The sequence below is a fragment of the Periophthalmus magnuspinnatus genome, chromosome 1, assembly GCF_009829125.3.
Source record: "Periophthalmus magnuspinnatus isolate fPerMag1 chromosome 1, fPerMag1.2.pri, whole genome shotgun sequence".
In the NCBI taxonomy this organism is placed as follows: Eukaryota; Metazoa; Chordata; class Actinopteri; order Gobiiformes; family Gobiidae; genus Periophthalmus; species Periophthalmus magnuspinnatus.
The window spans coordinates 21222299-21234800 of NC_047126.1; the positions used below are offsets into that span (position 1 = coordinate 21222299).

The following is a 12502-nucleotide window of genomic DNA, read 5'->3' on the forward strand; positions in this document are numbered from 1 at the left end:
AGTAATTTATTTAGGTTCAGTCCTCATTTAGTCCAAGCTTAGTCCTAATATAGGCCTGGTTTAGGTTTTATTCATAAATTAGTCTGTATTTAATGATATTTTATATTTCATATTAAAGGCACTGTATGATTTATACTGTTTTAAAAACATGAAAAACATTTTAAACAGTAAACCTTAGTTCAGTGTTATTCCTCACTTAACTATGCATTCTGACCATCCTAATTATTCAACATGATGAATTTGTAAGCGCTTTTTCTAACTTTCAGAGACCAAAGCCATTTTGATGGGGCTGTCCTAAAATGCACTTCCTAAAAAATGCTTCTGATTAGATGCAGACCGTACACAGCAGACTTATTTTGACCCCAGGAGCTGCTTATGCACTAGATCTGTTCTGGGGCAAGAAAAAGTTCTGGTAGAGATTAGTCCTGGTTTTAGTCTTGATGGGTTAGGGTCAGTTTTGTGTAAATCTGGTTCATAGTCTTGGTTTCAGCCCTGGTTTAGTCTTGGTTTAATCCTGTTTTTAGTACTGGTTTAGTTCTGGTTTTACTCCTGGTTTATAATCCCGGTTTCATCCTGGTTTAGTCCTGGTCTAGTCCTGGTTCAGCTCTTTTCTAAAACTGTCTCCGTCCTTATATAGCCCCTTCTGTTTGCCTCGCCTGTCAAATGAAATTCCCCAAACAAGATTCAGAACATTTTGTGTATTTGTCACAGCCCTTGTTTTTAAGTGAACTCCTGTCCTCCTTCTGAGATCTCATATTTAACAATGGCTGCATTTTTTTTTAATCATTATTATTATTATTATTTGTTATCATCATGTGAATACCAAAACAGATGAGCAGTGACAGGAGTATGAGCATTATGCACAAACAGCTTTATTTTGAGTCTGGATGGAATCCAGGTATAGAGCCGGTCTCCTGGGGCGATGTAGCACGTCTGAAATGGCAAAGGCATGTTCTGTGATCCTGAAAACAACAAGAGAGAGAGAGAGAGGGAGGGAGGGAGAGGGAGACAGAGAGACCGGGGAGGAAGAGGAAGTGAGGAGATAAAACGGGAGAGAGTGAAAGAGAGGGAGGAAAGAGAGAAAAGGAGGAGGTGGGGGGGTCAAAGATTGGGCAAAGGCGAGATAGAGAGGAGTGGAGAAGAAAGGGGAGTGGAGAAGAGAGAGAAGTAGAAAGAGTGAGAGGTTAAATTGCATAGTGAGAGGGGTAGAGAGAGAGAAATAGCGAGGAGAGAAAGAGGGAGGGGGTCAAAGAGGGGGAGAAGAGGAAGAAAGAGGGATGGGGAAAAGATGATAGGAAGAGAGGGAAAATGGGGAGAGAGTGGGACAGAAGAGAGAGGAGAGAAAGAACAGACAGGGTAGCAGGAGAGAGAAGGAATGAGGAGAGAGAAAGACAGAGAGAGAGTGCGAAGGAAAAGAGAAGGGGGTAGAGAGAGGGAGTTGGGGTAAGGAGAAAGAGAAGGGGTAGAGAGAGGGAGAAAGAAGAAGGGAGAGACAGAGAGGTAGACAGATACATGAGAGAAAGAGAGGGAGAGAAGAGAGAAACAGGGGAGGGGGAGTGGGGAGGATGATAGGAAGAAGACGGAGAAAAACTAACAGGGATAAGAGAGGTGGATAGATACATGAATGAGAGAGGAGGGAGAAAAAAGAGAAGGATGGTGTAGAGAGAAAAAGTGGGTCTGTTGGGGTAAGATATATAAAGGTGAGAGACAGTTTATTTTTGGAATAGTTCCTGTATTTTCCCAAATGACAAACACAGAGTGGTTTTAGGGTCAGCGAGCTTTAACTGACATTTAGCTAAATCTACATAAAATGTACCACAGCAGCATTGTTCACCCAGGCATGTTGTAGAGGCAAGGCTTTCAAAAAGGTTTTACAGTTTTCATTGGTTTCTGAAAGTTTAACCTTTGTAACATAAATTTAACAGATTTTTTTCAAGAGGGGGTATTTTACCTCTATGGGGTAGTAACTATTAACACGTAACATTTAGATCACCATATTACCTTTTATTGTTTTGAAAATCCTATACTCACCTAAAATGACAATAAAATGTTTATCAAATTTTACTTTGATTGTACTGCTTACCAGGAGAGATTGCTAGATTACTCAAACATACATAGACGGCATATAACACTTTAGTCGACTAATCGATTTGCAGGACATTTCTTTTGTCGATAAAGAATTTCTTTCGTCGACTTTAGTAGGACCCAGGAACTAATGGGGATCCAAATAAATAAACAAATAAACTAACATTCCGTCTTCCTTCTCTTCCTCTTCCTCTCTTGTTTCTGTACACAGCGTTTGTTGGTGTAAGGAGTTGGACAGTGCTCGCTTGCGGCAAGTCCCCATGTCCCCCTCAGACTTCCTGGATAAGCTCATGGGTAGAACGTCTGGATATGATGCTCGCATCAGACCCAACTTTAAAGGTACACTTCAACTGCTGCATTGTACTTTCTTATATAAAAAGACTGGTCCACAAGAACAAGACAAAACAAGATTTTCATATAATTTATAATAAATGCCTATATTTTGTTACCTTACAGAAGACATATGGTGCTTGTGTCTGTTATATATTTATAATCTGTGCCACCTGTCAATGTCAATTTTATTTCTATAGCACATTTACAGCAGCAGCTTCCCAAAGTGCTTCACATACACAATAAATGGTAAAAGAAACAACATATCGAAACAGTGCAGAACATTAAGATAAGTGCATATATAAAACCACAAATATACATCTTAAATTTTACTAAAAGCCAAAGCAAAGAAATGTGTCTTAGCAGCAGAATAAAAAGACTCTAGAGAGGGAGCAGCTCTTTTGGGACAGACCCTATCACCTCTCATTCACATTTAATAAAAGACAAAAGATGATATTCTGCCCTCACGGATCTGGCTGGGACATAAGAAAAAATACAAAAATACAATGATCAACTGGATCAAAGACCACTTTCAAACCAGAGTCAACTATTAAAAGATAATTTAAAACCCGTAGGAGTACCTTAGTGCCCTTTCTATACTACAAAGAGATTTGAAACCAGATTGGAATTTTTTGAAAATCTCATTTGTGTCCAAATGTGACAAATAACTTTCTTGAGGAGTTTAGCTAGGAATGGCAATTTTGTCTATAAGTGCCAACAGTTTTAGGATCCAAGGTGGGCTTCTTGAGAAGTGGGAACTGTGTCTGGGCTCACTAGTGTTTTCATTGTGCCAAGACTCTGACTCAGGCTTAGGGCGCTCGGGCACAAGCGGAGCAACAGAGTCCAAAACATCCGTGCAAGTAGAGTCAAATAAGGTAGTAAGCTCCTCAGCATTCAGAGCACCAGGGACACAGAGCAAGTAAGACATGGAAGCCACAGATTGTGAGGTGAGTGCGAGGTCCCGTTTCACCAGAGGCTAGTGGAGGAGTTTGCCGTTTTTTCTGTACAATTTTCATAAGTGGTTCTTGATGTTTAAAAAAAAAGTTGGGGTTTTCACACGTATTTCATACTAAAGAAAAAAATCATATTTTTATGGAGTTTAAAGCTATTGTTATTTAGTCTACAATGGGTTTAATCATGGTCTATACATTTTTGACTGATGTTCTTTGAAAAAAAGCGCTGTAAAATCAAGTAACTAAGAAGGCTGCATTCCCTACTGTGCACTGTGAGTTCTTGAGAAAAAAACAGCAAAACACCACTAACCCACTGGGTAAGATTAAATTAATCATTCACAATTAAAAAGTCCTTAATCAACCAAATGTTTATTCTCACAGGAAACGTGGATATTAACGTCACCCACCGATCAATATCACGAGCAGCGGCTTTTGAAGACTCTGTTTACAGTTTTGTGCAAAATACTCACTATATAATAGGCTAATCTTTAGGCTATACAGAAGCTGTTGTTCAGCAAGAGAGAACTGTACAACACTAAAAGGCTCATTCACAGAATGTGATGAGCCTATAGGTTATTACTATAGGCTAGTTATTATAATATAATTATTATTTGCAGTGCACTGAATAAGATAAGATATGCCTTTATTAGTCCCGCAGTGGGGAAATTCCAGGGCAGTGGGAAAATTCCAGATTATAAATTATATATAAAATTGTTAAAGACTACTCACCTGAATGTTAATTCATGCTCCTTCCCGATGCCCTCGTACACAGCAGAGTGCTGAGCGCAGCACTCACCAGGTCCCTGTATCAGCTCAGTGATAGTTTGAAACAGATCATCTGGATCTTTATAAAAAGCAGCTCATTCACATGAGGCTGTTTACAGTGCTATCCTTAAGTGTGTCTGTGACTTACCCCGTCAGCAGTCCTAATGCTGCGACGTTGGATTTCCTCACATTCTTTTTGGCATCCACTCCATTTCATTTAAAAAATAATCCTATTATTGTGTTAGTCGCCGTGAGAACTCCTGCTTTGCACGGAGCTGGCTGAACCAGTCTCACAGACAGCGACAGTGGCGCTGGATCAGGCCCTGCTTTGATTGACAGCTCAGGGACAGAGAGGACGAGACGTCTGGAATGTTTGAGTTGCTTGCGTGGCAGCAGCGGTCAGCTGAACTTTGTATTTACTCACAAAATAGGAAGAAGGAGCCAAAGCAAGTCATATAATTCCTTTAGATGTACAAATTTCATTGAAAAAATACAGAACAAATCGAGAGTTGGATGTGTTGTGGTTTGACCATCTGCTCCAGTCCAAGGCATTGGACATCCCGCCTGTTCCGCCAAGTTTTGCGTTGTGTCAATCCAGCCTGATGCCAGTCTCTACAATGCACCTCTGATTACTATGTTCAAATCATTCTATATTTGATTGTGTGTTTGATTCTTGCAGGTCCTCCCGTCAATGTCTCCTGTAACATCTTCATCAACAGTTTTGGGTCCATCGCTGAGACCACGATGGTAAGAAAGAAAGGGGTTTAAATGGGTTTGTACTTCAACATTTCTTTGAAATACACTGAATGGGATATTTTTAATAGCCTGACAGAGCACGGATTGATGTGAGCCGAAAAATCAAACTTTTGCCAAATCCAATTATAAAAAGTATACACAGTGTCCTGTGTCTATCTAACAATATAATACACATCTGTTAAAAAATACACCACTGACTTTGTCCAATAAAGTCAATAAGACCACTGCTCGACTGTTTCATGAAATTCAAACTGACAGGGTCAGATGAAATGATGGAAGAGGAGACTTCTGCTGCACCTGAGCAGACCTGACAGCTGCACTTATTTTAGTTCTGGTTTAGACCTGGTTTAGTCCAGGTTTAGTCCTGGTTTAGTCCTGGTTTAGTCCTGTTTTGGTTTGGTTTAGACCAGTTTTAGTTCTGGTTTAATCTGGTTTTAGTGCTGATTTAGTCCTGTTTTAGTCTTGGTTCACCCAGGTTCAGTCCTGTTTTAGTCCTGTTTATAGTCCTGGTTTAGGCCTGGTTTAGGCCTGCATTAGTCCTGTTTTAGTCCTGAGTCAGTCCTGTTTTAGTCCTAGCTCCTGACACAGATTGGATAGACTTACATGGGAATAGCAGTTTAGTCCTGGTTCAGTCCTGTTTTGGATCTGATTCAGTCCTGGTTCAGTTCTGTTCTAGTCCTAGCTCCCCTGATACAGATGCAATTGGACAGACATACACAGGAATAGTAGATGGTTTAGTCCTGGTTTAGCCCTGGTTTAGTCCTGGTTCAGTCTTGTTTTGGTCCTAGCTCCCCTGACACAGATGCGATTAGACAGATTCCTATTACACAGGAATAGCATATTTGGAGCTGAGACGAAGACTCGCTCTGACAGATAATAACTGCAGCTCACACACACAACCGCCCCTACGCTGCCCCCTACGCTCCAACTGGCACCTCTCAGAATGACAGAAACACCAAAGGTATATTTCAACATTCCTTTCTTCGTCCTGTGCAATAACATGTGTTTAAATCCAGTCCAATTCCATAAAAAAAAAACAAGTGCAGAACTATCACATAAAACCCAATTAATCTAACTGTTAAAATGTTTTTCAAATGTGTAAAAAAACAACAAAAAAAACAACAACAAAGAAGTACATTTAAATACTTTTGAAGTAAAAAATAACATCATGGTGAACCCTGTGATAGCCAGTATAGTGTCACATGTCAGTTAGTATCATATGTGAGCTTTAGCTTTGGTTTCCTTAGGGCCATGTGTCAGTCCTGGATTAGTCCTTTGTCTCCTCTCCATCTGCTGCAGTTTTCTCAGGCTGACGTAGTGACGTAATCCACCTAATGCATAGTCCCATATGTACTATGACTAAACAATGACTATACTCGGACTATACTGGGACTACATTGGGACTAAACCAGGACTAAACCAGGATTAAACCAGGACTAAACCAGGACTAAACCAGCACTAAACCAGGATTAAACCAGGACTAAACAAGGACTAAACCAGCACTACACCAGGACTACACCAAGACTTAAATTTCACTACTCGTTTCCCTTCAAATGCAGGGGTGTGTTGATCAGACAACTGTTCAGTTTGGGGACGTTCCAGTCACAGTTGCTGTAGATGTGTCTCTTGAATGCAGAGACATTCATACCATTCACCATGAAATCTATAAATGTAAAATTTAGTGCTTTGATGTTGATTCTGCAGAAATCTCTGCTGTTTCTCAGTCGTCTGTAATTTTTGTTTTCACCCTTGTAACCTTGGGGTCAGACTGCACACAATGCAGCTCCAGTGCAGTAGCTGCAAGTATTCAGAATAATGCAAAGTAATGAGAGGAGCTTAGACCACATGCCATGCAGTGCAGTGGTACCAACAGAGCTGCCACAGCCCTCCAGATTCTGTCTGTTGGGAGTCTATTTTACTGGATGCCAGAGCCCGTCACAATCTTTTCCATAAACCAGGATAAAAGGGGCTGTGTTAAAACAGTGACCTGGATGGCCCTTATTTGAGTTAAGCTCTGAAAACAAAAGTGTTAGGTGCAGCTCAGAGCGGAGCAAGTTAAACAGATTTACTCCTCTTAAAACGGACTTTCATTTGTTCATCTGTTCTAATCGGCTCTGTTTGTATCAGTCTGCACAGTGAGAGAGAAAAAGAAAGGAGAGTGGGGATGGAAGAAGAGAGATCGAGAGAGGGAAAGGAGACAGGGAGGGGGGAGAGAGGAGAGGGAGGGACAAAAAGAGAGATGGAGGGAGAATGGGAGAAGAGAGAGATAAGAGGCAGAGAGAAAGAGGAGAGAGGGGTGAGAAGGAAAGGAGAGGGAAATGGGGAAGAGGAGGGGTAGAGAGAGTGGATAAGGAGAAAGATTAGAGAGATGGAGGGAAAGAGGGGTGGAGAGAGAATAAATGTGTTAGTGTGACTGAGGAATGATTGATCTATACAATAAGCTATATAATATGATCACAGCAAAATTAACTAAACTAAACTGGAAATAAACCTGGACTAAACCTGGACTAAACCTGGACTAAACCTGGACTAAACCTGGACTAATCCTGGACTAATCCTGGACTAAACCTAGACTAAACCTGGACTAAACCTGGACTAATCCTGGACTAAACCTGGACTAAACTTGGACTAGATCATGACTAAACCAAGACCAAGCCAGGACAAATGTGAAAGCAGTTTAAAGAGCACTCAGTCTAGAACTCAGCACAAAACCTGGACTAGACCAGGACTTAACAGGGCTCATAGCAGACAACTGTAAACACAGCCTTACAGTCCCATGTTATTCAGTGTCATATGAGGACAGAGCTGTATATTTGATAGTTTGAGACAGATTAGACTGTAGTCACTAATAATAGGAGTATATGTTGTGAATATGAATGCGTATGTATGCAGTGAGTCATGGTACAGTCAGGGACATATCTTACATTTGTTACGTTTCCACTTCAGTAAACAATAAGGAAATGCACTCAGCAATCATAACTGTATTACATCAGAGGCACACAGAGCAGAGTCAGACCAAAGGAGGGACACTGATGCTGAAATGGTGAGTGAATGGTAATGCGGCTTTATAAATGAATGGGACATTGGATTATCGGTTTTAATGAGGTTAGGGTGTGTCGTGTGCTCAGTGTAATTGGTCAGTCCTGCAGAAATGCGATCTGATTATTTTTTATGACTGCACTTGATTTGTTCATTGTTATATATGAAGTCTTTCATAACCTGAACCAATTTGGAGCTGTGTAATCCGACATTACTAGCTGTTTTTTTTGTCTTGGTTTGGTCCTGATTTAGAGCAGATTTGGTGCATGATTGGTCCAGTCTCCGAACCACTGGTAGCCTGGGTCACATCAGCTGCTGTGATTCTCATGAGAACTCACAAAATTCATGAGAATTAATGTTGTTGGCTAGGTCACCCTGGTTTAGACATGGATTAGTCCTGATTTAGTCCTAATTAAGCTCTATTTTAGCCCTAGTTTAGTCTTGGTTTAGTCCGGGTTTAGTCCATAAATCTGCTGGAGAACTGCACACATTAATTAAGCCTTGGTGTCAGAAAATCTCCTACTCAACTACTTCAAAGTCTCCTAAATTGTCAGGGTTTCCCCCCCCCCCCCCCTTCTCTTTCTCTCTCTCTCTCTCTCTGTCACTCTTTCCCTCCCCTTTCTCTCCTTTTTATACCTCCTGTTTGGTCTCATTTGGTTCACCGCACGCACTCTTCAGGCTGTGTACTCAGGCAGAAGTGCAGAATAACATGCACATATACAAAACCCTGCACTGGATTCTGGGCATTTGTCCGATGTCTGATGCTTACGTTTCCAGATATAAACACACAGACCTGTTTTTTTCCCCCCTGCTAGTACTTAAAGTGTTCCCTTTGTTTTTCATGCTCCATTGATGACAATCACCAAACGCACAGAGGTCCCAAATATGTCGCCCATTGGTCTGAGTTTTTGTGGAAATGCCAGACCCAATCTTTGTTACCAGGTTAAATTTAGGAAAGTTGCCCAAGCTACAGAAAACATTGCTGAATTGTTTTGCATTGTGTTAGAAGTAGTGATTTGGTAGTGTTTCTCAGTATAGTACTTTCAGGGTGGAGGGTCTGTCACCTGCTTGTTTCCATGGTCATGTTATTGCTTGTTTAGAATGTTCCGCTGTATGGCATTACTAAGTTCCATCTATCCATTCCATCACTTTTCTTCTGTTTTATCCATGGAAGGGTCACAGAGGCAGCAGTATGAGCAAGAATGCCCAGAGTTCCCTTTCCACACATATTTCCTCCAGATCTTCCAGGAGCATCCCAGGGTGTTCCCAGGCCAGCCGACAGGCACAGTCCCTCTAACCTGGGTTTTCTCTGGGGCTGCATCTTCACTTCAGAACTGAAGAAGCTGCTTGAATGAGCAGCGAAATGTCTTCACTCAAAAAACTGTTCACTGTCCAATTGAAAGAACTGAATTTTTCTTATACTTTGGATCATACCTGGACAACTGAGGGATTACACAGACATATTTTAAAACTGACTTGAAAATAATTGCATCATATTCATTCATTTACTCTGCCCATTATAACCAGTTGTGATTTGTTAACGCCTGTACTGCTGCAGAGGACTTTTATTGTGGAATGATGACTGACAGGCTATGAAACTCAAGTGAATTATTGACACTGAAACATCAGGAATTATTCAGTCCCGCCCTGTGTGGTTATGTGCTTTAAATGAACTGTCCTTATGGTGTGCGACTATAGCAACAAGACGAAACTAGGTCAAAGTATTCACTAAAACTCTAATGGGATGTTTACAGTGCACAGTGGTCAGGATCTATCAGAGGGACTTTAGTCTTGGTTGAGTTCTTGTGCAGGACCTGTGAACCCATCTCCAGATCTTGAGCTAGTTAGCTGAAGGGTTTTTCTTGTTGTTTATGTTTTGGGTTGATAGGGGAAACTGGAGTGCCTGGGGGAAACCCATCCAGACCCAGGGAGAACACGCAAACACAAAGGCCTGGGCGACCTGGGAATCAAACCCACAACCTTGTTGCTGTGAAGTGAGAGTGACAACACCCTTCCCCTATTCTGTCCTTGTGTGGGGAAACTCTTATGGGTTGTTTTGTTTGAGTCTTGGTTTACTTGTGGTTTAATCCTTGTTTAGACCTTCTTTAGTCCAGTTTTTGTGAGGCATCTGTAGGGGTCAGATGCTTAAGTCTGGCTTGGACCTTGGACCTCTCGTGGATTGTTCCTGGTTTGCACTAGTTTAGCCGTGGTTTGGTTCTGGTTTAGTCTTGGTTATGTCCTGTATATCTGTATCATCAGCTGTTCAGACCCATTCTCACCTAGTTTTGGCTATTGTGAAAATGATTCTTTCATTTTAAATCATTTCTGTGGAACAAGGATAGATTGAGTTTTGTGCCAGTTTTTGTTTCATGTGGATAAGTCCAGTAATTACAGAGATATTAACCATAAACCAGGTCAACAAATCTGTAATCTGACAGTTAAACAGTAAATTCCCCCCATCAAATTCTGACCTGCCCTTGAACTCAGTTTTAAACTATTCATGGGTTTCAGCTTCCTCTTACATGCATTGTTAATCACTATAGCAACAGTGCTATTTTCATCATCTGAAACCCATGGACAGGGATTCTAGGATGTTGTGATGTCCTGCAAGATGGTGTAAGAGTCGCAACACACATACCACAGGTTTCTGAATCTCTTTTTCTACTCTTCACACTGATGGGGTTTTTTTTTTATAAAGCTAGACCCAAAAGTAAAGTTAATATAAATGTATTTAATTTCTCCCCCATTGTGTCTTCCTCTTCCAGGACTACCGGGTGAACATCTTCCTGAGGCAACAGTGGAACGACCCTCGCTTGGCTTACAGCGAGTACCCAGACGACTCCCTGGACCTGGACCCCTCCATGTTGGACTCCATCTGGAAACCTGATCTGTTCTTTGCCAACGAGAAGGGGGCGCACTTCCACGAGGTCACTACAGACAATAAACTGCTGCGGATCTTTAAGAACGGAAATGTGCTGTACTCCATCAGGTGGGATAGGAATATGATTTTTAAAGGCCCTATATTACGCATTATATTATGCTGTTACCTTCTCATAAACATACCTGCCGTTGTGTTTTGTTTCATTCACACGCTTGAGTAATCCTGTGTTATTATTAGGCTGTCTACCTCTCCAAAGCTCAAAATGCTCTGTTCCACCTTGGTTTCGGTGGTAGTTTAAGTTCACTGCTATATTTAGCCTCAGTCAAACTACGTTACTCTACAACACGATATAATAACCTTACGTTGTTGCGTAAAAAACCCCCCCAAAAAAACAATAGCTGTAGCTTCAAATTTGGGTATTCCAGAGCTGAAATATGTATGGAGTTGAAAAACCCAAAGGATCACCTATAAAAATGATATCAGGTGGTTTGAGTCTGAGAGAAGAACACAGCCTATATATGCAGGATCTGTGTGTTAAACATATGTGAGTGAAACACAAGTGCAGGTATATTTGTGATGAGCAAACAACATTATAGATCAAAACGTAGAATAATATAGGCATTTTAAGTAATGGATTAATCTGACACAGACTTTTTCCAGACTCAAAATTGCTTTTTATATTTTCATGAAAATTCAATCTATTGCAATATAAACATGCTTTTATTTTAGTTTTTTGGCTAAAAAGTTTCTGTGGCTTTAAATTAAAATGTAAGTATTTTGTGGTATAATTTTGCACCCTGTGTTTTGTCTTATAGGCTAACTCTCACATTATCCTGCCCCATGGATCTTAAAAACTTTCCTATGGATGTTCAGACCTGTATCATGCAACTGGAGAGCTGTGAGTACCAACATATAATTCAGCTAATTGGGATCCTAATAATAAAAATACAACTTTAACTACTAATACTTCTGTCACTGACACTATTACTACTGAATCTATTTGCATGCTACAACTACAACATGTTAACCTTTTCACCACATCCCAATCTTTATTTCATATTCCCAACAGGCACACAAAGCTATACATGGCTGCCAACTTTCAACAAAGCACTGTATAATTAAAGGCAGACTTTGGGAAACATCATTTATTTTGCAGAGGAAACCGAGTCCACTTCTGAGAATCCGCTGTATCACTTTTATATTTGAATGAATAAGTTAGCACCACTTAGCCTCTCCTCCTCCTCCTGTCCTGGTTCATAATTCATTATAATTGCAGTGTTATATGTTTCTATACTTTGATCACCCAGAGGAAAACTACACGCGACACACTTTAGAATGCTATTTAGCAAAGGGAGTTTAATGTTATGTCAACTCTAGTGTTATGTAACAACAAATAACACCACTAAAGGCATTATAATTGAAGAATGCTAAATTTAGATATAATACATGAATGTATTATGGTGACCATGCAAAGGTACCAGAAGTAATATTCCCATTCATTTTTCCCATAGAGTTTCCAAATAAATAAACACAAGTTTGAAAGCTCACTTGGGGCTCATCAATGTGGTATCTATAAGGACCACAAGCCAACTATAGTTTTATTGAAAATATGTTTTCTGACTTAATAAACTACTAAGTTATGTTTTGCATTTTGCAGATTTTTGTATCTATGTTTTGGACTGAAAACACACGC

General features: G+C 40.4%; 1 protein-coding gene across 2 annotated transcripts in view; it reads left to right on the forward strand.

Moving 5' to 3' along the window:
* Positions 1 to 12502, forward strand: part of glra3 (glycine receptor, alpha 3) — a 46929-nt gene that overhangs the window by 18545 nt on the left and 15882 nt on the right. For both annotated transcript variants that reach the window (XM_055229284.1, XM_055229299.1), the window contains exons 2-5: positions 2297 to 2424; positions 4813 to 4880; positions 10694 to 10917; positions 11625 to 11707. In XM_055229284.1, the coding sequence (XP_055085259.1) occupies positions 2297 to 2424; positions 4813 to 4880; positions 10694 to 10917; positions 11625 to 11707 (503 nt within the window). The remainder of the gene's footprint in view (positions 1 to 2296; positions 2425 to 4812; positions 4881 to 10693; positions 10918 to 11624; positions 11708 to 12502) is intronic.